General features: G+C 40.6%; 1 protein-coding gene across 2 annotated transcripts in view; it reads right to left on the bottom strand.

Moving 5' to 3' along the window:
- LOC127427844 (calmodulin-binding transcription activator 1-like) overlaps positions 1-24403 on the bottom strand; it is a 474573-nt gene extending 450170 nt beyond the window's left edge. The window contains exons 1-2 of one of the 2 annotated variants that reach the window (XM_051675672.1): positions 24369-24403; positions 20867-20968 (exon numbers count right to left, since the gene is read on the bottom strand). In XM_051675672.1, coding sequence (XP_051531632.1) covers positions 20867-20968; positions 24369-24393 — 127 coding nt within the window. In that variant the 5' untranslated portion in view covers positions 24394-24403. The remainder of the gene's footprint in view (positions 1-20866; positions 20969-24368) is intronic. The other variant, XM_051675673.1, reaches the window with a different exon arrangement.
- Between the last annotated feature and the right edge of the window lie 2413 nt (positions 24404-26816).

The raw sequence follows: 26816 nt of genomic DNA, 5'->3' as shown, positions 1-26816 counted from the left end.
AACTCGAGGCAGTTGATGTGCCAATGCAGTCGCGGACCCGTCCAGAGGCCGGCGGCTGCGTGCTCGCTGCAAACAGCGCCCCAGCCCATTTTGGAGGCATCTGTCGTGACCACGACGTGCCTGGGGACCAGTTCTAGAGGAACACCTGCCTGTAGGAACGAGAGGTCGGTCCAAGGGCTGAAAAGACGGTGACAGACCAACGTAATGGCCACGCGGTGTGTCCCGTGGCGCCATGGCCGTCTCAGGACTCGAGTCTGGAGCTTTTGCTGAAGCGGCCTCATATGCATCAACCCAAGCGGGGTGGTCACCGCTGAGGATGCCATGTGCCCCAGGAGCCTCTGAAAAAGTTTCAGTGGAACCGCTGTTCCCTGTTTGATCGCCTTCAAACAGGCCAGCACCAACTGGGTGCGCTCGTTCGTCAGCTGAGGTGTGAGAGCACCAGGTCCCTGTGTGCGCACAACACATCTCGAGAGTGAGCTAGGATTAGCCAGTCATCGAGATAGTTGAGAACGCGAATGCCCACCTCCCTTAACGGGGCAAGGGCAGCCTCTGCGACCTTCGTAAAGACGCGAGGAGACAGGGACAGGCCGAAAGGGAGGACTTTGTACTGATACGCCTGACCCTCGAACGCAAACCACAGGAAGGGTCTGTGTCGAGGAAGGATCGAGGCGTGGAAGTACGCATCCTTCGAGTCTACTGCCGTGAACCAATCACAGGTCCAAGATTGGCCTCAACCCACCGCCTTTTTTTGGTACAATGAAGTAGGGGCTGAAAAACCCCTTCTTCATCTCGGCTGGAGGGACAGGTTCTATCGTGCCCTTCCGTAGGAGGGTAGCGATCTCCGCGCAAGGTAGCAGCATTTTCGTCTTTCACCAAGGTGAAGTGGACGCCGCTGAACCTGGGCGGATGCCCGGCGAAGTGAATCGCGCAGCCGAGTCGGACGGTCCTGACCAGCCCTCGTGATGGATTGGAAAGTGCAAGCCATGCGTCCAAGTTCCGCACAAGGGGGACCAAAGGGACAACGTCATCGGACGTACCGGCAGGTGGGGCCTCATGGCGGGGCGGAGCTCGAGGTGCTACACCACGTCGTGGCCGTGCTGAGTCTAAGGACATCGAAGCACTTACCTGGCTCCTTGTGACCACCCCCGGAACAGCCTGGGATGGGGTAGGAAAAGGCCTGTCCTCGTGACCCGTGGAGACTGTCACATCGGAGGCGGATTTATGCCACAGCTGGGTGCTCAGGGGCGGGAGACCACCGCTGGAGTGCCAAACCTGCCAAATAGAGTGGTGGACGGTGGTCGTGATGACGGCCATACACATCGGATACGTGACCCAGGGAACAAGGAAACCTCTCTTGCTGAGCTCTTGAGTACTGCAGCCACTTGGGCATGCAGCGCAATTAAATGCAAAAGGTAACAAAAAGATGGAAATCTGCTTACCAGCTCCAGAGCAGCGGGTTTTGTTGTACCTGGGTCACCCGTCTCAAGGGCGCTTTGAAGCCTTTCACGGGTTCTGGGTGGCCGCAAGACGGGTGGCGTCTGCTTCCTGCAGTGGGCTCCACGCCGGGGCCGGGCCGAAGGGGCGGGCTGCGGCAGAGCCGCTGCAGTCACCACAGGGGGACGCCCTTGGCGATGAGTAGACGGGGTGCGGGATCTTGAGCTGTGCCGGGGCAGGATATGCCAGCTAGCATCCATCTACTGCTCTACCATCGAAAACTGCTGGGCAAAGTCCTCGACGGTGTCGCCGAATAGGCCCGCCTGGGAAATGGGGGCAGCAAGGAATCGTGTCTTGTCGGCCTCACCCATCTTGACTAGGTTGAGCCAAAGGTGGCGCTCCTGGACCACTAGTGTGGCCATCGTCCGCCCGAGAGACCGCGCCGTGACCTCCGTCGCTCAGAGAGCGAGGTCGGTCGCCAAGCGCAGTTCCTGCATCAATCCCGGGGCGGAACTACCCTCGTGCAGTTCCTTTAGCGCCTTGGCGGACTTGCAGGAGAGCCATGGCATGCAGGGCGGAGGTGGCTTGTCCAGCGGTACAGTAGGCCTTGGCCGTCAGAGATGACGTAAACCTACAGGCCTTGGACGGGGGCTTTGGGCACCCGCGCCAGGTGGCGGCGCTCTGCGGGCATAGGTGCACCACGAGCGCCTTTATCCACCGGGGGATTGCTGAATAGCCCTTGGCTGCCCCACCATCGAGGGTAGTGAGGGCAGAGAAGCTGAAAAGATCGGGACTGGGCAGTAAAAAGTGCCTCCAGCGACCTTGTCAGCTCTTCATGCACTTCCGGGAAGAAAGGAACGGGGGTGGGTCGTGGCTCTGAGCGGCGAGCCCAGGAACCAATCACCGAGCCGCGAGAGTTCAGGGAAGAGCAGTGAGTTCCACTCTAGCCGATGCTCGCGGCTGCCCGGGAAAGCATGTTGTCATCCCCACGTTAGCCTGTGACTGGGCAATCGACCCCGAAGGGAAGAGCCCAGCTGAGGCTTCCGACTGGACGAGCCCGCTCTCCGATGCTGCGCTTGAGAGCTCATCACTTTCACGGGCTCCGAATAAGAGGTCGAACTCGCCGTGAGACAAGCCGGCGGACTCGCCCGGAAGCCTGATCGGGGCAGACGAGCGTGCTGGGGAATGGGAGGTCCGCGGGGGGATACCCGGAGGAGGCGGTCCCATTGGGGTCCCCAAATCGCCCCCAGTGCTAGCCGCGCTGGCCTCATACCCGTGGGTAAAAGGACTGAGGCGGGAACCTCTGGGGTGGCTCGCTTTCTTACGAAGGTGTGCCGCCACTGCAACGTTGCCATGGACATATTCTCGCAATGAGAACATGACCATCCACGAACGCTGTCTCCGCGTGAGCTGTCTCTGCAGTGCAACAGTGCAGAGGGGGTTGAAGCCGCTGAAATGCGCTGTCAGATCCAGCAGAGGTGAATGAACAGTAGTATTCAGCTCAGTGAGCATGACCGTTCGGCTCCGAAGAGAAAATCTGAATGAGTGGTTGCATACCAGCTCCTTTTATTCCCCGTATGTCCGGGGCAGTGGCATGCAAATACCACTCGCCAATTTTCATTGGCCTTTTATCAAAGACCAGAGGTGTCTCGGGCTCCCAAGTGTGACCCCTAGTGTCACTACATCGACACCAACGTCGAGTGAGTGACAGATCGGGAACTCTACTGGCATATATAAAAAGTAAGAACATAAGTAATGCAGTAATACAAGTTCAACATGAGCGCCAATCAGAATTCAGTGCAAACACCAAGGTGCCATGTCTGCATGTTGCCTTTGTCTAAGTGGTGTCCGCTGCTTGATCTAAGGGGATATTTATTGCTTCCTCGCCTTTGAAAAACAGAACAGAAATACACATCAAATCTGCCCTTCAAAGAAATGTCAAGGATCAGAGAGTCCCATATAAGCCAAAGGTATATCACAACTTAACTCGTTATCAGCTCTCTAAAGAGCTCTTTAAAATTCTCCAGAAACTCAGACACTACTGCTTAAAAATTAGTCCGCCGCTGTGAGCTGGTCAAAAGAGATGGCAAAGCGACCAACTAAACTCCTTTACAGGAGGCATTAGAGGTCACAAAACATGGAACGTTTTTGCCTGAACTTCTGCTGAGTGGTGCAGTGTCGCTGTGGGATCTCACACTGTCAATAAGAAGCATGTTTGTAAAGATTCCACATGTGGATTTAAATGATTCCAATATGACAACAACTCTTATGGTGACAGAAATGCCCAAAATGCACTGGTTGAAATGCATTTTTATATTTATAAAGACTGTTTACATGACAAATGAGCTGAAACATCCTGCATATTCCTTTTTGGGTCAGTGCCATGACACTCATGTTTTTCCAGACCTTTCTAGTTGTTATTTTATTCAAAAATACATAGGAATTGAAAACATGCTCATCATACAGTAGAGAGGTATTCAAACTGTTATGTGAGAATTGCATTTTTTGAGTTCATTTTGATATATTTTTTTCAAAGTGATGTAACCGACCAGAGACATGACAAAAAAAAAAAAATACTTAAATATAAGTCTCATTATAAGCTTAGACTTTGGCATAAGTAGTTTGTAACAGGGTGCAAAATTCTAAATTAATTCCCTTTCAATTCATGAGAATTTCAATTGAACTGGCCAGATCTTACAGGAAGATGAATTTGAATTGGAATTATAGGAAGTGTAATTACTGCATTGTACTTCAAAGAAATTCAACACATTCACACTACACAATTTCATTAGTCCAAGACACATTTGTGACAAATAATTACGTTATTATTTTTAACCAATTATGCCTCTTTATTTCATAATAGGTAGAATATTTTTTTTTTCATTTATAGACAAAACATTTCTCTCTCGAATATAAATAAATAAATAAAATGTAACATAGCCATCTTAAGATTTTGTTTTTGCTGTGTATCACCAGAAAGGTTCACCACATTGTTTTCAGATAATTTCATAAAGATTTTTTAGATAATTTCAGATGATTGTTTAATATATTCAGCAAATTAGAGCATTCCTGAAAATTAAGTGTTCTTCCACCATGGTCCATAAAATGAAAATGTTTTAGATATAGTAAAATGAATAAATACAAATAGGTGGCATTTGAAACATTTTATTATATTAATTGATTATTAATACTGTAAAAAGTGATGTGTCTGTAAAACCTGAAGAGTTTAAAATGAAAGTTTACATTGCTTTTTTAAGTTGAATAATCTACTCCATTTTAAGTAAATGAACTGAACTTCAAATGTCAACCTGCCATGACTTTTACATATTAGCAGTACATGTTACATACTTAACAATTACATATTTAAATTGTTAAATTTCAGAAGATTTCTTAAACACAACCTAGTCCTATGACAATTGTTTCCCTTATTTACATGGTTTTAAACTATTCAAAATTCAGAGCATCTCATGCACATAAACAGATATTTAATGGAAAGCTATATGCTTGCTGTCTTAATCCAACAATACCACATTTTTACCCATCAAATGAACACTTATGAGAAAAACAAAACAAAAAGACATCTAAAGTATTTTAAAATGCCATGCCCATTGGTACATAAAACATAAGGTTAACAATCAACTAACTGATTATTTTATAAGAGAAACAAACACATCCTTACATCATAAAACAAGTTACCTACCATGACAACAAAATCAACAACAACAATGTAAATAAAACCATGCAAATGGACAAACAATGCAATGATATTATTCATGTATGCTGTGAAGAGGGTAAATGGGACTAAACCACATAAACATTTTTTGTAGACAATTTGAACTGAAATAAATGCATTAATCCAACTCTTTGCTGTGCTTGTTGGTTCGACTAAGTATGTTGTAATAGAAAAGCTGTTTTGAGATGCATTACTTGCATTCCTTAAAGTTGCTAAGCCCACACTTAAACTATAATAATCAAGAAAATCTTTCGATGTTTTTTCAGCATTGTTTACTTGATCTAAGAAAAATTACAGTTTAATGTTTCTGCAAATTCCCCATTTGTTACACATATGGCCTACTGAAAAATCAAATGTATTATTAAAAGAAAAAACTTAAAAACAGTTGTAAATTTCTTTGAATTTCATTCTATTTGAATTCTACTTCCTTAAATTCAAATTCTAATTGCAATTCTACATACTTTTTGTTCTCAATTCAAATTCACTCCAAATTCTGAACTGACTTGGAATTGAATTGGCATTCTTAATTTAATTTTGAATGGTGCACAACTCTTGTTTCCATTCATCTTTTATTATAATAATAAAAAAATAAAAATAAACAAAAAGCAGTGAAGCAGTTTAGTTTTAAAATATTATGAAGAATTGAAACTCCTTTGTCCTCCAAATTAAAGTCAGGTGGTGTAACCACCATGCAGGCAGCTATTTTGCAGTCACATGAAAAAATAAATAAACAAATAACATAAAACAACACGATTCCATAAAAAAATAACAGATATTTTCATTTGAATGAAAAGGCACATTTTGTTCATGTCAAATGGAGTACCCTAAAAAATACTTGTTATTCATGTCTCATATTTGAAGAAAAAAAACATGTTGAAAAACATGTTTGAAAACTTTTTTTTAAATAATTAAGTTGTGTACACTCACGTGTATTCAAGATGCAAGGAAAGTGTTGGTAAAGTAACACTTTACAATAAGGTTTCATTTGTTAACATTAGTTAATGCATTAAGTGTCATGAACTAACAATTAACAATATATTTGTTACACAATTTATTAATCTTTATTAATATTTGTTAATAAAAATGTAATTGTTCATTGTTAGTTCATGGTGAATTAATGTTAAAAAATATTACTTTTGATTTTAAAAATGTTTTAGTACATGTTTAAATTAACATTAACTAATATTTATAAATGCTTAATTATTGTTTATTGTTAATTCATGTTAACTAATCTTGTTAACTAATGCTGACAAATGGAACCTTATTGTAAAGTGTTTGCAAAGTATTTTAATACCTTTAACGTTATGGTTACACAACTTGACATTTTTTCATTAAATCATTTATTTGTTCAAAATGCTATAAACGTATTTTCAAAAATGCATGAAACCAACATGGACACAAAGGTTACATTTATACAATCTTGATACAGTATATGTGTTTTAAACAATTTTATCATCTTGGACATCCAGTCTGTCAAGACCCTTCTAAAAATAGTTCCTGACTTAATAAAAGGTGGATCAGCACTCTCAACACAACCCAATAAAATAAGTACATCAATAAACGAAAGGATTTATAAAGAACAATCCTCCGCAAATGTGTTTGTTAGCCTTGACATTTCCTGCGCACATTGCAGATTCATAATTTCATGCATTTTCATTGAGTGAACCCATCTAATCTGCTAACTGCACAAAAATAGGAACTTGCAGGCGACTTTTATAATCTACAGAGCCACATTTCTGTTCTCCCTAGGCAAGCACAAAAAAGTCCTCCTGTATGTTCCCTCTGAGGACTACTGCATATCTGCCATCTTTAATGACTCTGCACGCATCTATCATGTGTGCCAACAGGGGCGGTATTGAAACAGATGGAGCTTTGCCGCTGCAAAATGTATAAGAGACAAGAACGGACAAAAACTTTCCACACCTCATCAGCCCAATGTCACATTTTTAATGAAAGCCATCTCTTTTTTCATTAAATTGTCAGCTCTGACGGACATTTTCTGTTTGCATTTGTTTATTCATAGACTGTATTTTTCACAAAGTGTGCCACTTCACCCATCGTAAGCGTTTTTGTCTCAGTTTGTGGTGGGGTGTACACTTCCAACGTGCCTTTTGAAACTCTTCAAATTAAGAGTGGTGCAATGACAGATGCGTTGGAAGTGGGAAATCTGCTTCAGATGGCAAATTCAGAGCCTGTCTGAATAAGGAGAGGGTGACATTTACAGATTTGATTTTCTCTCTCCCTCATCATTCGGTAGACACGAGCTTGCGCAAGGGTCGTTGTAGTTTCAGCCATGACTTTTTGATCCCATTTTGGAAAGTGTGGGCTTTGGAGGAAACGCATTAAACTATCTTGATATAACCGTGAATTCGAGAAAAACATTGACTCTTCTTTGCTCAAACTGACTTAAATGGAGGTCAACTAAATCTAGGACCTTTTCTGTACAGCAGATAAGAGCAAATACGTAGAGGGTGTCTGCACAGATAACATTAACTCAAAGCAGTAAATGTTATGGAGATCAATTACGTCACATTCTTTTTGCCTCAGTTAATGGATCGATTTTTGGCCCATCTGTCATATTACAGAGATGTTTCACCAAGCAATCTGTCTCATGAGAAATGTTCCAGAAAATCAAATCTCATAGCCATTCGCATCTCAAACGAAACCTTTTGATTTATTTTTTATTTTTTATTTTTTTGCAAATTGCAAACTAGCACACTATAGATTCTACCCATATACTGATTCATGTTTTACCTTGTAAAAATGGCATACACATAATAAAACTAAGAAAAAAAGGGCAAATCCTCCAGTGAGATGAGCTGTCAGTTAATTATAAAACTTTGTATAATAAAGCCTGTGAAAAAGCCTGTGTTGCATTTACTGCTCCCAGTACAGATATTACGGGGGTGTCTAGGGAAATTTTAGCTTTTTTCCTCCATTTTTTTTAATTTTTTTTTAAACAAAATAAATGTGACAAAAATAAGGTCTCATTGTGCAGTAGTTCCAAGTGGACAGGGAGGAGGATGGGACTGCATGTTAATTCATCAACGGTGCTGATAAACTTTTCTTTAAGTATTCCTCCCTCAACTGTTTTATTTGCTACACGAGCTTGGAAATGGTAATAGCAAAGAGGGAAACTCTCTAGTTTTTTACATTTAAGTAGAAGCAAAAAAGCTTTGATATGACGGAGGGCATAAGAAAGGAGAACACAGAGGGTTGACATGGTATTTTTCCAAGCTGGCATTCCAACCTCCATACTACCAGCCTCCTCCTCACCTCTCTCCCGGGACTCCAGTGCATTGCATGAAAATCAGTGGTATAGTTATCTATATGCTAATATACAAGGGATGAAAGGTGACTATACAGACGTTGGTGAGTCACACCCACGTCTGGTCAAAGAAAACACAAAAAGATAAGTCATACAGGAAAGAACATAGGAGACATGCTCACAGATCCCAGTGAGATGTATCTAATTTAATTCTATTTTGTATCACTCTAACAAATTTACAACAACTGTTACCTAGGACTGGGTAAAAAAAAAAAAAAAAAAAAGTGTTTGATTATTCACAATGTTCATTTGAACGATTCCCGATATTGATTCTTAAAATCACAAGATTGTTTTTTTTTTTACTCTATGCAAGAGGTGCTGCTCATTACTTTGCTCAAAATTAACCACTCGATTACAAGACAAGCACTAGTTGATCTCGTAAACAGGCCAAAAGGAAAGAGATTTCAGAGAAAAATTACACAAAAAAACGAGAATCTTCAAGATCGCCTTTTATTTTCTTTGCTCTGAGAGTGTGGTGATGCGGATACGCGACTAAATGGTAAAATACACTTCAAAGTTCTGTTAAAATGACTGTCTTAGTGGGTTATTCATGTAAACAGTAATTTATGTTTAAGGCTACGTCCACATTAATCCAGATAAATTATAAAACTGCATTTTCATTTTCAAAATGCTCTCTGTCCACACAGCGTTTTACGAACGTTTTCCAAAAGTTGCTCGTCCGCACTAAAACGTATGAAAAAGTTTAAATGCCCTTACTGCACATGTGAAAAATCGCCATTCCATGTACAGTCTGAAATGCAAGTGATCTTGTGTTCCGCTGCCGGAGAGCAATTCCAAGTTAAGCTCCGATCACCTTGAAAGGAATACAGTTTTAAAGGGTCAGTTCAACCAAAAATGAAAATTCTCTCATGATTTACTTACCTTTAAACCATCCCAGATGTGTATGACTTTTTTTCTTCAGCAGAACCAAAGTGAAGATTTTTAGAAGCACATTTCAGCTCAGTTTCTCCATACAATGCATGTAAATGGGTGCCATCAGGTTGCTGGCTGTTTGACGGTCCTAAAGGCATATTTAGGCAACATAAAATTAATCCACACGACTCCGGTCAATCAATTAATGTCCTCTGTAGCAAACCGATAGGTTGGTATAAGAAACAAATTGATAATTAAAAAGTTTTAACTTTAAATCGCTGCTTCCGCCCAGCACTGCATTTGTCATGGCTCTGGTGGGTTCGCTGTTTTTTCCTGTGTATCTGCATGGTGACTGTTTCCCTGTGTGTTTTCCCTGCCTCGTGAGCAGCGCAAATAATATTTTTTTATGGGAATGCTCATTAACGCCAATCACAAGTCATTAGTATCACCTACAGCTTATTAACCCTGTCTATAAATACTCTCTTGTTCACGTGTTCAGTGCCAGATTGTTCATTGTGTTTGTCACTGCAGTATCACGCTTCTAATCATTCTAGTCTTGTGTTTTTCTTTGTTTTGTTTTCTGCCCAGTGCGCTCCCATTTCTCTTGCCCTCATCTCCTGTTTGGATTACCGCTCTGGGTACTTTATTTATTGGAACTCTTACCTTGATTATCTACCTGCTGGTTCATCTGCCACTTCTCTAACGGGTGTCCCCACACTGATCATCACTGAAATCAAACCTCCGCTGCTGTCATCATCTCCAGCCACCTGCATCTACTGCTATACATTTTCATTACTGCCATTTGCTTCATTATTTTCAATAAACTGTATTTAGTTTTTTCTGCATTCCTGGGTCCTCCATTATTAACCGTGACTGAACAATCTGGCCAAGAATGGACCCAGCGGAAGACACTTCACTTCGCTCCACCCTCAGCCAACAGGGGACGCTTCTTGGTTGTTAGCAGGATCAACTCAACACCACCAGTCATGCCACTGAACAGATGGTGGAGAGGATAGCCGAAATAACATCTATGCTTCAGAACCTGCAAGCCTCTCCCAGCGCAGATATCACAACCACTGCTGCTGCCACCACTTCTCCCGCAGTTGTCTCGTCCATCAGAAACTCCAAGCCCCGACTGAACCCGGCAGCTGTCTACTCCGGTGAGCACAAGGCATGCAGATCATTCCTGTCACAATACTCCTTGCTCCAGCCATTTTCATTTCTCATGGAGAATACCAAAAAGTGGCTTACGTCGTCACCCTCCTCTCTGGTTGGGCTTGGGAGTGGGAAACGGCGGTGAGGGATCATCAACACCTGTGCTGCTTGTCCTTCCACACTTTCTCCGATGAACTGTGCAAGTTGTTTGATCATTCTGCCATGGAAATGGAGGTGGCGAGGGTGCTATCTGAACTCCGTCAAGATGAAGGATCTGGCTGGGACTATTCGATTGAGTTTCGCACCCTTGCTGCCACATGGAACGTGCAGGCACTGTGGGATTGGTTCCTGAATGGACTCTCCGACCGGGTCAAGGACGAGATCTATGCTCTCGACCTTCCTAAGAGCCTCGATGACCTAGTTGATTTGGCCCTCAGAATGGATAACTGCCTTTCCATTCGAAGCAGTTATCGTAGAGCTGTTCCACCTAGGGAGGTGTTGGTTGCTTCTGCTGTGTCTCCACCATCGACTGGCCCATCTGAACCTGTGTCGGAGGATGAGCCCTTGCAGGTTGGGAGAGCTCGGCTGTCCTCCAAGGAACACTACCGTTGCCTTGTCAGTGGTTTATGCTTGTACTGCGGACGACCGGGGCACACAGCCACATCATGTCTGTTAAAAGACCAAGCTCACCAGTAGGACAGGGGTTACTGGTGAGCATCACTCCTTTGCTAATATCTCCCAGTAACAAGACCCTTGTACCAGCCAGATTATATCACTCCAACTCTGTGTTTTTTGTCACTGCTCTGGTGGACTCTGGAGCTGAGGGTAACTTTCTGGACTCTGAATTAATCTCAAAATGGTCTATACCCCTATCACCTCTCAAGGAACCCATCCCAGCCAGAACTCTCTGCGGAACACCTCTCAACACGTCACAACACCACTCACACTTATTTCAGGCAACCATGTTGAAGAGATAACTTTTTATGTCATAGGATTACCCTCAGCTCCAGTGGTCTTGAGACACCCGTGGTTAGTAACCCATAACCATCATGTCAACTGGGCAGATAGTTTTGCTTTATCATGGAGTTCCTGACTCGTCTGGGTTGAGTATGCACATAACTCCTTGCCAATGGCATCTATGGGAATGTCACCCTTCCAGTGCTGTTTAGGCTACCAGCCCCCTCTGTTCCCCTCTCAAGAACCTGACGCTATTGTTCCATTCGCACACACTTTCCTCCAGAGATGCCATCGCAACTGGAGGATCTCTGAAGAAGCCCTTTTGCAGACTGGCAATCGGAGCAAAGTGTCGGCAGACTGTCACCATTCTAAGTCCCCGGTTTACGTGTGTGGTCAAAAGGTCTGGATGTCATCTCAAGACCTGCCTCTCAGGCTACCTTCAGATAAGCTGGGACCTAAATTCATTGGACCGTTTACCATCTCTAAGGTGCTTAGTCCAGTGGCGGTTCGACTCAAATTACCCCCTTGGTTTAAAAGAATCCACCCGGTCTTTCACGTTTCCAAGATTAAACACGTTGTTCACTCCCCTCTTCATCCCAAAGCTCCTGTTCTTCCACCTCCTGGTTGAGGAGGTTCCAGCTTACTCTGTTAGACGTCTCTTGGACGTGAGGCGGAGAGGCAGGAGTTTCCAGTACCTGGTAGACTGGGAGGGCTATGGCCCGGAGGAGAGAAGTGTCATGGCTCTGGTAGGTTCGCTGTGTTTTTTCCTGTGTGTCTGCATGGTGATTGTTTCCCTGTGTGTTTTCCCTGCCCCATGAGTGGCACGACTGACACTTCCATGGGAATGCTCATTAGCACCAATCACGAGTTATTAGTGTCACCCGCAGCTTGTTAACCCCCGTCTATAAATACCCTCTTGTTTCACATGTTCAGTGCCAGATTGATCGTTGTGTTTGTCGCTGCAGTCTCGTCCTTCAAATCGGTCTAGACTTGTGTTTTTCCTTTGTTTTTGTTTTCTGCCCAGTGCGCCCCAGATCCTGCTGCCCTCATCTCCTGTTTGGATAACCGCTCTGTGGACTTTTTATTTTTTTAGATTTATTGGAAATCTTACCTGGATTATCTACCTGCTAGTTTATCTTCCCCCACACTGATCATCACTGGCATTATACCACCGCCACTGTCATCATCTCCAGTCACCTGCATCTGCTGCTATATTTTTTCATTACTGCCATTTGCTTCATTATTTTCAATAAACTGTATTGTGTGTTTTCTGCATCCCTGGGTACTCCATTAATAACCATGACAGTATTGATGTTAAAATGAACTAACTCTCATGTGATGTTCATTCCTCTGTTGTATACAAAGTGTGCACTTCTGAGTTCTCGCGTGAATGTGCAATTGTGCTTACATCACTGATGAATCGACTGCTGGCAGGAAGCTATTTTCTTTTCAAGATAATACATTTTTAATTATCGATTTTTTATACAAACCTATCGATTTGCTTCAGATGACATTAATTGATCGACTGGAGTCCTGTGGATTACTTTTATGCTGCCTAAATATGCCTTTTGGACCACCAAACATCCAGCAGCCTGATGGATCCCATTTACAGGCATTGTATGGACAAACCGAGCAGAAATGTGCTTATAAAAATCTTAATTTCGTTTCTACTGAAGGAGGAAAGTCATACACATCTGGGATGGCTTAAAAAGGTAAATCATGAGAGGATTTTCATTTTTGGGAGAACTAACCCTTTAAGCTTGTACATGGTAACAATTATCTTTGTTGAACGCTATCAAAGTGGATAGCAGGCACAACAAGGTTGCTGCAACATGGGTCACCATTTTGATTCTTTTGGATTGGATGGATAACATGACTGCATCACATGACAACAAAAATATCCTTTTCAAATGTCTCCATTTTTCCAGTCCACACAACAACGCAAAGATGGCGTTTTCAAATTCATCCACTTAGGAGAGCATTTTCTAAAAGCTCTGTTTGCGCTGTACAGAAATATCAGATTTGTATCAAAATATCGGACTTGAAGTGTAAATGCTGCCTAGTAGATCTGCTGCTGTCTAGTATAATGTCATTAATATTCAATCAAACAATTATAAAACAAGAAAATCAATAAGAAAAGAAAATCTCTTCCAGCTCACAGCTCATTGAACAACATAACTGAAATATGCCCAAATTTATTGGAATCGAATAAAAATTGAATCAAGAGCTTGTGAATCGGAATTAAAAAGGGAAATCTGTATTGATACCCAGCCTTATTTTTACCCCCTCAGCTTGTGGAAGGTCATTATCCATTGGTTGTATTTATGTGACTGAGGCTCATGTTGTAATGTTGAATTGAGCTGAGGGTGGCCTAGCCATTTACCAGCAGCCTTTGATAAGCTTCTACGCATAGCAAAGAAGAATAAGAGGGAATCAGTTCATCTCTCTTTCACTGAGCCAAAGAATCCCTTTCTGACCATATGTGGCTTTTATATCAGAGGTTTGAACCCTCAAAAATGACCTTTGACTCCTTTGGGCATATCAAGCTCCAGCTGCAGTTAATAAAACCACCAGCAGATAAAATGTCACATTCTCTGCTGTGTGTGTGAGGGGAGATTTTTTTGTTGTTGTTGTAAAATTATTATTATTTATTTTATTTTATTTTTTTCAGTGCAATAAAATTTCTATTGCATTAGCAATGACTTGAAGGGTTGGACAACGTCAGTCAAATTGATTTAGTATCTACCAAAGTGCCTCAAGTTCAGGTAGCTTGGAGCCAGTCCCCATCCAGAGAGAGTCTAAAGTGTGAACGCTATATAACAAGAGGTGTAGACTTTTTTTACACCCCAGTAGAGCTCTCCAAGTCTGGGGAAGTGGGCTGCCATGACCTACAGCACTGGTCCTCCTTCTCCAGCCCCTTTGAGCCAGAAAAGCATGTGAATCTTAGTGCTAATTTGGGGTTTATCAGCTCCTCTTTAAAAGATCTGCTGGTGAAGGGCTGTTTTACTGTATTTGTCATGGCAGCTTGAGCAAGCATCACTTCAGAAAAACAGAGCAAAGCTTGTTTTAGGACAGGATAAAGAGGGCTGATAAAAACAGATCTCAAATCAATAGTGTCCTCGTGCTTTTGTGCCACAATGATAGGATACCTTTTCTTTACCTGTTCTTTCACTTTTCCTTTTTTTCACCATTCTCTGCGATTCGTTTCACTAGCACCAATTCTGAAAATGCGTTGAGGCCATGTTTACTGCATTCTGGGGTGATCGTCACAAAACCAGTCAAGGAAATGGTCATTTAATATTTAATCTCAAATCAATGCAAAAATATATGACATTATATTTAGCATGAAGACAATGAAGCCTACATTTAGGACTATTAAAGGTGCAGTATGTAAGATTCAGAAACCCTTGTTATTAATGACACCTGTGGCCGTTAAGTGAACTGCAGCCAGCTACCTGTTGCTCATGCACACACTCTATAGGGATGCGAGCATCAAACAATGGCGTAACGTACAAAGAGACAATGTGATTCACCGGCATCATGCTGACAGATGAGGTAGCATAATTAAAATTACACAGTTATGATTGCTTTACTACAAACTTTGAAACTAAACTAAAACTACTTATCAGCTAACATCGCATACTGATACACACATACAGCTACATACTACCAAACTATACCAGACAGTTTACTGTTGAACTGCAGTTATGTTGCACTATTGTATGTTTTGTATGCCATATGTTGTACAACGATCAAGAAACCAGTGTATTTGCTTAAATGTATCCTGTATACCTGACTTTTATTATAGAGAGAAGAATTATTTGAAAGTTACGAAGCAAAGTAGCTTACAATTCGTCAGTGTTAGCAGGCAAGATCAAGTTAGCTAAAATTACACTGATCAATCCTTATGGCACTATATTTCACATGCTTTGCAGTTATGTAAGCTTACCTGTCCAATAAGAAGAATGCCAATTCAGGGTCGGTTTTGATCCCAAAACCGAACTAAGGTCCCTCCAGCAATCAAATGCCCTCTAGTTTTCGCTCGACCATGATCACGTTTCTGCTTAGCCAGATGGGATTCAGTAGATAAATGTTTTTTTTGGAGGGGGGCTTACTCTGGGTTAGTGTCGGTGCTGTGCTGTGAGCCGGCCGTTTGCTGGATTCCATCTCTAAAATAACGTTACCTAGTGTTGCAGTTTGTTGCTGCTGTGAATAGCGGAAGAGAAGCACTGAGGCAAGGCTCTCGGGAGCGCACAAATGTCACATCCTTTGGATTTTCCCAGCAAAAGCGACCCGCTCCCTTCGCATGAAAATCAGTCTACAGGCTTTAATAGGCAACCAAGGAAGTCCGGGAAGGGCAAATTTAAGTTGCGTTACAAGCCGTTCACACATTGGCAAAACAAAGGCGAATATTACATGAAAACTGTTATATATTGCACCTTAAAGGTTTTTTTGCATTGTGACTATTTTCAGGACACTTAAGCTCATTTTACCCCATCTCATTACCATAACATGTCTTGAAGTTTAACTTTCACTATTCCCATTGTTTTCAATGATGATTCTCATTACCGTAACGCAGAATGAGAACATCAAAATGACCAACTTTTTCTTTTCTTTTTTTCACACTGCAGTAATGAGAATATGACTGCCCATATTTTTTCATATTTCATATTTTTTTTTTTTTTTCAGCATTGCGGTAATGACAATATCCAAATGGATATCTTTTTTCACATTGCCATAATGAGAATATCAAAATGACTTACAATTAGGGGTTAAAATATGCATTACTGTCATGGAAATAATGTTTAAAAAAAATGGCCCTAAAAATAGGCTTAATTTCCTTTATACAACATAACGTTTCTTCTTTGTTTCTTTTGTTTTTGGGAGTAAAATAGCACCAGGATATTTCCTTGATAAGTTTTCATGGGAATCACCCTCAGATCATTACTGAATTCTCTAGACCACAATGCTTTGTCATAACTAATCACACCAATATAGGCTAAAGCATTTTGTCAGGATGATTGCGTGATCATAATCCACATCATGAAAAAAACTATAGTGACAGAGTGGACATAAAGAAGAGAACATGGGGATAAAAGAAGGAAAGGGAGGATAATAAATCTATTTTCCCGCCACAGAGAAATGGCCTGACAATGATTCACATTTCCTCTTAACAGAGAATGTGCCGTCCTAAATCCATTAAAGGAAGCTCGCATCCGGCCAGAGCCGTGACATAATTTGGCACGCCGTTTCACCACCTTTTCTGATTCAAAAGGGATCCGGGTCCAACTGGTCAGTTTCAGTTTTGCTCGTCCCACCCGCTCCAAGATCAATACCAATCAAAGCAGTGATTGCTCTATTGTTCTACTTAATACTACAGCTCCTTCACTGGCTGCAGGCCTTTATCAACATCAGTGGCCACATTTGCACCTTTCAATAGATCATTCGACAGCTATCTGGCATTTGGTTATTGAAGAATGTTTACAGAGAGGGGATTATAAATGCAAAGCTTCTCTGTGCAGTTTACACATTGAAAAATATAAATTAATATCACTGTCATTTCACCGTGTGGAAACTGTTTCAATGGAGTTTGGAAAGTTGTCTTTTCAAACTTGTCTTAATTGTTTGTTTCTCTGGTTAAAGTCCAGAATTAAATATGGTACATCATAGGATCTTTGGCTAAAGAATAATCAAATTAATTTGAATTGGCTAATTTATTTAATGTTTACTTTAAATCCATGATCAGTGTGATTTTGATGTCTATTTGAAAGAATTAACAAAATATGAGTTAAGGATTGAACAGGTTGTAACAATATACATTTAATACAAAAATGAATTGTGCAAATAATAGAAATTATATAAGTATTCATTAGATTTTTAACATGCAAATACACTCCAACACACCCTAACCCATACAGATATTCTGACACCTAATATAAACAAATACATACAGAAACATGCTTTTGATATGATTTATCTGAATTACAACAAAACAATTGTGAACACTGGCTTGAACCATTGTCATACACCTGGATGCATAAAACCAACATGCAAATCCATGCAATATTGACTACCAAAGGCATTCAGCGACATAAACAAGACACAGGATATGAGAAATGCTCAAATACACATGGACTCAATCATGCAAATGAGCATATGAATACAAATGGATAAAGAGTTGAGCTATGCATACAAAATACACTTTCGGGTTCCTGCAAACAATGTGCTCCTGTTTTCTGTCCTGCTTAAGCTGTCGTGCTCTCTCTCTCGCTCTCCATCATCACAGAAAACATTGCATTTTATCATCTCTATTCTCTTCAATGGCTCCTTGTTAGAATCATGTACTCGATGTCTTTATGCAACTCATGATAACTTAATTTCTATGTCAATACGTAACAGCATGGCACATGAAATTCCTTTACACTATGTGCGTATCAAAGGCACAAAACACATTAAAAATGAGGTCTGAATTGCTAAACAACTTCTTTAAAATCTATGTGTTATTCAGGTCTCCAAAACCACCATCTTCCACAAAGAGCTGCCATGCAAAGGGAAGGTAAACCAGCTGGAGAAAGACCTAAAAGGAAGCCATGCTCCACTGACTCGGTCGTGACTTACTCTTTGAGACCGAGTAAAATGAATGTGTGCTGGCACGCACAAGTGAGGCATGATTGTTATGAAGAGTGACATAAGCCTCCGCCAAGTGAAGCATCACTGGACGCCCAACACGCTAGCGCTTGGCACAATTACCGCAAACTGTTTTGATAGTGAGATATGTTGCGCAATCACAAAGAAGCCTCTCAGAGTTCAAACTCCTGCCACACAGAAGGCTGCGTCTACCAAGATAACTTCAAGTGTTCGTGTCTGGGTCTCCCAAGAGACCAGCATCTCTCTGCTCTCACATTTGGTAGAGCAGCTCAGTCAACTGTTTGCTTCTCTCCGACACGAACAAAACCTCTCATTATTTGCTGGATCTCAATTAAATTTTATCTAACCCAATTTAAAAGATCTGTACGGCAGCAAGTTCTCACTTAATTGCTAGGGCGTTTTTGAAAATAAAGCCTTGGCTGATAAAACACTGAAGATATGGGATACTGGCTTTGTAATGAGAATGCAAATTAATGCACTGTCATCCTTCCATTGAAGTAAGACAAGGAATGATTATCCATGTTCTCCTAAAGCTAACTGCTTCTTGCCTAGTGACTCTTGTTCCAAAAACTGATGTAAATACATATTTTTTTTTTTTAAACTGTAAATTCATGTTTTAACACAATACTTGAATCAGAAAGGGTCTGACAAGAGCGAAACGTACACAGGCCTAAAAGAAACACATCTAAAAATATTCTAAAGAGACTTGATGATGTGAAGTGTGGCTGCCTTAATAAGTGGGTGTAGTTCATCTGGGGATTCCCACTAGCAGAGTAAAAAGGCTACACTGGACGCAAGAGAATGGGAGAGGAGAGGGGGAAGGCAAAGAACGGCAGACCAGGATTCCTCCCAATTAGCTCACTTCGACATTTTGGTTCTGTCCCAGTTGGCTCCCAAAGCATTTCTTGGCTCAACAAAGCAAAAGAACCAGGCTGAAATCGGGTCCATGTAGAGGGCTGGCCTGAACTGGATCTGCTTTTATCTTCACAATCCAACACACTCCAACATGTCCAGGGATTCAAAGCTCAAGGACAAGATCTATTACTGAAGAATGCTTATTAGAACCAACTGCACATTTGATTTGAAAATGTTGCCTAATCAATAGATTAACCGCATATGACGACAAAGATTTTGAGTTAAACCCAAAACCTGCTGCTTTGCAAAACCAGACGTTAAACCACTGCAGCTTAAAGGCAAAATTATACTTTGGATTTACGCGTACTGCAACGTTTCTTGCACAATATGCGTGACGAATATTTCATTATCTGCATAGTATGCTTGGACTTTCCACATGCAGTCTAGTTTTTCTACACCCTATTTACATATGGTGTTAAGATATGTTTTGGGCAATCCATTTAAAATGAGACGACACTAAAGACAGGCGTACAGAGGGTGAAAAACGTTTTGCGATTTGTCTACTTCAACCACATTTGGAGGTGGTCGAAAGTAGTCGAAATGCAAGTGACCACATTGGGCTCATAGTGTAAATGCTCATTCGTTCGAACAGCAGCCTACTCACCTTTGAGTTCAAACTTTGCTGATTCTGTGCGGCTTTAAAAAGAAATAACCTTCCAATTGGAAAGTGTTAAAAAGCGCATACATATACATGCACAAGAACTTGCCGTAACTACTTCTGTGTGTCCGAGATCAACATGCAGTGACACAGATGAGAAGCAAACAAAGCTTAAACTCAGTTAATACAGGTACTTTACTAAAATAACTGAGAATTCTGCTCCAAACGTTGTGTTTGTGCTCAGATTAAATGCATGTTTAATTAAGAGAAAACCAGTTTTTAGCACTTTCTTTTTCTTCTTTTACATTTTTGTGCTTTATTTCCGTGCAATACACTAAAGTGAACTGCATGCGGAAAAACAAAGTATACCCTAGCGTTAACCCTAACTGCCAACATGGCCAGAAATGGATGAGACGTACAGTATATCCATCCAGTTGCTATTTACACTGTTAGCCTGCAACAAATAAGTGGCAGAACTCCTGCCACAGAGCGTCCATGTTGTAGTGTCTTCATTAAGTGAGTGTCTCTTTGAAACATTCTTGATCACTCAGTGAAATCACCTAGATTGTCCGGAGAGAGAAACAAATGTACAAAAAGAACTCTCTAGGAGGTGAACACACCCTCATCCAGACCCACGCAAACCGACGCCTGGTCTCTGCTCAGAGCGCCATGCGTTGATTAGCCATAACAACGAGCTGCTGCTTCCAAAAATATGCTGCTCGTTCTGGAGCAGCATGGCCATGCATGAATAAACATCATCTGTAATGGAGCTGAATGAAAATGAGACGCTGGCCTTTTTTTAAGCTGATCTACCAAGAACAGCCTCTCCAACAGCACCCACCCCTCACCCACCATCTTTCTCTCCTGTCTATTCTTCTAATAAAAGTCATCTAGTAACTAAACATTGGCTTATTATAAATGCAGCTCTTGCATCATAGCTAACCTCTTTCTGTAATTTGAAAGAATTTCTGGTAAACATACAAGGAGCAACCATTATTGTGCTGAAAGCAAGATCTTATACTCTTGTGACTCTGGCATCTTGTAATAATTTGATCTTTCTAGAGTTTAGGCTCTGATAATGCTATAAAAATACTCTCGATGAACTACAATATGAGACTGCGAGAATGAGGTTATATGTAAACGAATGGGCAGAGGCAATGAACAGCATATCATAATGTTTGCATGTTTTGAGGGATGCAGTGGAAAAGGAAGCTAGCGCTCTTACTGTTGTTGTCTGTGTCATCGCTGACACTCTTAGAAGGAACATGGCCAGTGTAACCGACGGCGGTTCTGTACATTCGATCCGGATTACGTATTTTCTTCAGGCCTACAGGGGACACAGTGGGGGAGGGAAAAGTGAGGGTAGAAAAATACAATGCCCTCTACTTTCTATTCATGCAGAGTTTATTATCTGCATTTACTCTTGCTTTCTGAGCCCACCGAAACTGCACAAGCCCACTGCATGATTGATGTGTGACGTTGTGATAAAGTTGTGTTGCCATGTGCAAGCATAGCCTAGCCACAACTGAGTGGTATAAGCAGCAGAGGTCAAAAGGTTGTTTCAAATCACACACTAGTCCCATTGCTTGATGTGACTTGTTTAAGGACAGTCTCGAGTCAAAAAAGACAGAAAAAGTCACACTTGCCTCTGTGAGCTTAGAAGAGTTTTTCCAGCATCCACATTTTGAAGATTTGTATGTACAGGTATGCAATCAAATCAAGCTGGCTAAGGACTAAATCTGAAGTCTAAATATTGAATCAAACCACATGATGTGGTTCTACTAATTTCTGGTAAGTGGCTTACTGCATTCGTAAATGGAGTTGCCAGGAAAACAGCCTACTTTTGAGCACCAAGGTACAACATTAACATGAAACTAGGATAACAAAACTGCTGCATAACTGACAAGACAAAATGCACCTAAATTATTGGACCTGAAATCAGAAGAGCTAATCCAAAAATGCTGATTTCCCCCCTTGTTGTTGTCTAAACATGGGTGAACATTGCTGTTCATTTACATATCGACCCTTTGACAGTTATAGTCATGGATTTAGTACTGGGATGGCTGGCAAACTAGCCACACTGCACCCTCCCTTCCATTTGGCTGAATCAATCCATAAAATCAATCATTTAAAAAGGTTTATTAAGTAATAAGAAACTTCTTCAGAAGTGGGAGACACAGCAACAGAGATCACAGCTCCCTTTTATTCTTTGGTAGGCTTACCATGTTCATTTAACCAGGTAAAACTTGAGAGAAGCTAGCTAACTCTACGCAACCCAGTGTGTCTTGCAGAGCCAGTGGTATAAGTAGTATTTTTTGATTATTTTTTTTTTAATGAGAGTGATGTTGTTTGAAATGCCAAGCATGGTTCAGAAACACCCAGGAGCTCAATTTTATGCAATACCACACCATGAGAATTTGCTTCTCTGATCAATTAGAGCAATTGAGATTTGAGGAGCATCCAAATATATACAGTTTAGCTTGCATAGCCTGCAGTTCTCAGCAGAATACAAGTGAGCTGAGCATGTATGGAAGAACAAAATACTCTCTTATGCACTTTCTATACCGAAGAAACATTCCTGAAATATATTTTATAAACATCTCAAAGCCGAAAGGGGGGGTAGTGAGAGGAGCACATCCTGGTATGTAAGCTGCCATCATGTTGGCAAGAACCACTGGAGAATGTGTTTCCTGTGAGGAAGAACAGAATAGAACTGATCCAGGAAGCTGGCAAGAGCAAAAGACTGTCAGATACAGGTTAAAAAAGGCAATGTTTTCTCTAGTTTCGTAGCAGCTTGAATAGGTAAAAATAGCCTGAAATCTTACTGTCCCCAAACATATCCTCTATCATGACAGTTTTCTTAAGAAGTGGCACAAGAGCAAAGCGTGAACTTGTTTTACCAGACTGGAATTATGTAGATAAATGTGCACAATAACAAAAACAAGAAAGGTTTTGTAATACCTTTTTCTGGCCAGGTCATCTCTCAGCAATAGCGAAAATGAAGATATTCTCCAAACACCGGAAAAAGCACAACAGAGCGTGTGATCCAAAGTCGTGGGTAATATGTTTTTTCTATAAGAAATTCCTGTTTGTACCAGTGCTCACATGCGCGCTCCTGTCCCACACAGACACTCGGCGAGCTCACCCAAATCACATAGGGCAACTTCCCCACTTTGATAGAATTCTTTAATAGGCGAGCATAGCTATCACTCTTAGTTCCAATGTATGTGTTGGGGGGGGTTGAGGGGGTATTGATTTCTACAGCTCAATACTGCCTCCCTGTGGCTCTAGTGGACGAAAAGTGCCTTGACTGCCTTAAAAAAAAACAAAAAAAAAACAGTTGCATAATTCAGTGTTGACAAACTCGAGGTTAATATTTTAAAATATTCAAGACCCAACTTTCCAACATTAGGCTACTGAACAATCAGCATTTCCTTTCCAAGATACTTTAGATTCAAACTAAATGTCTAACTATTTTTCTGGCCCGTATAAAAGTTTTGCAAAAAGATCAACGTAAATAAACATAATACGGTAAGCCTCTGTTTAATCTCAAATTGGCCTATCAAATGAATTGTACTGAATAATCCGGATGCAATATCGTTTCATCTCAAATAATTTCATTTAGACATGTGAGCTACATTAAATAATGCTCAAAGAACGATGTACAAAACGTACTTTGATTTATATATATATTAAAAAAATAAATAAAAAAAAGGCACAGCATGCAAAAGTGAACTTTACCTTTTGTTTTCTACCACTATATCCGCATACAGGGCACGCTTACAGTAGCCTAAATTAGAAAATTTGTGTAAAAACTGTTTTAAAATAAACTCTGAAAGCTGACATATGAAAACTTGTTTTAAGTTGCTAAGCACCTCTTTAGGAGAGAGGAGATACGTACCTTTCATTTTGCTGTCTCATTAAAATTCAGCGTCAGTTTTCCTAGTGTCCTCTCCGATCCCGCGTGAAAATGTTTTTATGTACAAAAGTAACTGCTGACAGTTTCAAAACAGGAGTGGCCGAACATTCATAATTCTAGGAAGATATTCCACACAAGACTGAAGCATATCGAGCAGCTGTTGGTGGGTTGAATCACTATTAGGGGGGATTCTGGAAGGAGGTGGAAAAGAAATCAATCACGTTTTAGAGCATCACCATAAATCTGCATTTATCGCTTTTGGAGTTAAAAGCGTCGCCCTGCTCAATGCTAAAAGAAAAAAAAATGAAGTAGTTGACCGCGTTTGACTTCACGGAGCTCGTTTCCCTGCGTGTTTGTCAGCACACGAGAACGTGGATACGGTGTGGAGGAATCCCACTCTGAACCACACGCGAGTCATTTCACGCGTTCATTTCATTTGATGCGCTCATGTGCGCGGCTCAGTTATGAGATAAAACATTCCTCTATCTAGTGAATCCCGTGGCTTTGCTTCACTAGGATGTGTAACACTTTGAAAAACCGCTATGTGTGCTTTGAGATGAAAGCAGACGCCTAATAAAGGCAGCGCGTGATTACCCAACTCTGTTCCCGTTATTTTAATAGCTGTCTCAGAGATGGCTAATCCCATCAGCGCTCCAGCTTTTTGCCATTTCGCGACAAACATAAGCCGCGTGCGAAAATGTCACCGACTTTCGCAGGCGTGCCAACCAGCGAACCACATCCTCATCTGAACCTTAATGTGGCTACAATCGCGAATTGAAGAATAATAATCTTGCTATTTCGGTCTTACCTTCCGGCTTGTTTTCGGCAGCCATTTCCCCTCCGCGCGCCACATCCTCCTCCTCCTCCTTGCGACTGGGGGGGGGGGGTGTACCACGCGCGTTCACGGCGAGAGGGCGAAAGAGGGGAGGCGCGTCCGTGAATACGCGTTTGCTTTTGACCGCAAAGTGCAATAAATGACAATGTGATGCTTCATGAATTTGCGAAACCCGTATCCCCCTTTTTCTTCATTCCCTCCAAGCCATTGGTGAATTCATTTTACTTAGGAGACGTCTTTACAATCCAGCAGCCAATAAGATTTTTGCCTGGATGCTACTCCCAAATTTAGGGGGAAACCATAGAAGCGTTATAGCCTATATGTAGGAAAAGCAGAATTTAAAGTCAGCAACATGTAAATAATCTCGAAATTTGTCTCTGTATATCGTAACAATATGACGAATATTAATTTATGCTTGGCCGACTCTCCATTTTACCCAATGAGCGGCATGACAATGAAAAAACAATTTTATGTTATAACGCCTCTAATCCAGATACGTGCCCAGCAGTCGAAGCAGTAATAACATGGTCCACTGTGTCATATAATTAGATGTTAATAACGAAGTTAAAGTCGTTAATCTACTGCTAGAGCTCGAGATGATGTTTAGAGATTCCAATGGCTAAAGATTTAGAATTGTACCCGCGTAAGCACAGTGAAGATGACGGGTTTTACAACAACAGCAAAAAAAAAAGGTTGTTGTTTGAAGTCGTCAGTGACGACAGTGAGAAAAAAAAAAAAAAAACAACAACAAAAAAAACAAAACATCTGGATTAGATGTTTCAGGTCGTGCGTGAAGGGTCCGCGCTCGTTCATGAGCTCTTGAGCGCTGTCCACACGCGGGTGCTGAAGGAAAGGGTGCTGAAAGAACAGCTCCACTCATCGGCCAGAAACAGGAGCATACTGAGTCTACTGTTTTCCCAATGTAGATCAATGAAAGCGTATTTATGCAGCATGTAACAAAAAAATCTGGCAATTAAATGTTATTACTGCGAGTTTAAAATGGGATCACAAAATTAAAAGTTAAAGTTAAATATGAAAGATTAAGGTAAAGTGGAAATAAAGAGCGATCAAGGGTGGGATTATATAAATATGCATATAGTTTGTGAGTGCAGCTTCAATCAAATAACTTATTATTACTGGAAAAGTGTTCATAACTGATTACTGTCTAATAATAATAAAAATAAAAAACTACTAATAATAATAATAGCTATTATTATATAAATAATAAAAAGAAAGTTATCAATTATATTATCTATTCGTCTATGCATCTATTATTATTATTTGATTATGAATTTTAATAGGGAATATTATTGACAACTTAATAATAATAATAATACTGAAAGTTATAATTACATTCTCTATATAAATTATATTCAATTATTATTTTTATGCTTTAGTATTACTATTATTAAATAATATATCAATCATATTTTTACTAAAATAAATAATATAAAAAATAATAATATTAACTATTATAATTGAGAACATTATTGATAAATTAATAAAAATAATAAGTTGTCAATAATATTGTCTATTAAAATGAATAATACAAATAATAAAATACGAATACGAAACAAAATATTTTATAAATAATCCTACTAAAATTATTATTATTATTATTATTAAGCTATCTACATTAAGTATTGTTTATAAGTAAGTTGTTTTGGACAAAAGAGTCTGCTAACTGATTAAATGTAAATTCAACTATGTCATATCAGATTTAATACTTTAAATAAAATATTTGCACATTTTCAAAGTGGAATTTCTCAAACATTGGATGGATTTGAACTTAAAATTTTAGAAGAATTTCACCTAAAAATGAAAATTATCACCCACACCTATCAAATCACTTCTGAAGACATGGATTAAACCACTGGAGTCATATGGATTATTTCTACGATGCCTTTGTGCTTTTTGGAGCGTCAAAATTTCACTTGCATTGTATGGACCTACAGAGCTGAATATTCTTCTAAAAATTAAAATTTGTGTTCTGCAGAAGAAAGAAAGTCATACACATCTGGTATGGCATGAGAATTTTCATTTTTGAGTGAACTATCCCTTTAAAGTACGTTTATAGTCCAAGTAAAGACTCCCTTCCTCCGGAACACACGGTGGCAGGAGAATTAATGGCTCCTGAACTTCAGCCGTAGGCTTGTTTATGAATCTTACTATGGTGAAGAATTATCTCATGAATATTAATTAAATTACGCTAATTTTAGCTGGTCATTCACACTTACGCAACTTAATTAAATTCACGAGCTAAGCCTTCGCAGAAGTGCGATTTGTTAATGCGCCAGCTCACAAACGCCAATGTTTGCCTTTCAGCAAATCAGTTAGGCGCACTGGCAGAACGTCTCGTTACGTAATTAATATTCATAAGAAAGGCCTTCGCCGTAGTAGGGCTTGGTGGGAGGGCTTTGG

The sequence above is a fragment of the Myxocyprinus asiaticus genome, chromosome 37 (genome assembly GCF_019703515.2).
Source record: "Myxocyprinus asiaticus isolate MX2 ecotype Aquarium Trade chromosome 37, UBuf_Myxa_2, whole genome shotgun sequence".
Taxonomy (NCBI): domain Eukaryota; kingdom Metazoa; phylum Chordata; class Actinopteri; order Cypriniformes; family Catostomidae; genus Myxocyprinus; species Myxocyprinus asiaticus.
Note: the sequence above shows the minus strand (reverse complement) of the source record. Positions and strands in the feature narration are given on the sequence as shown.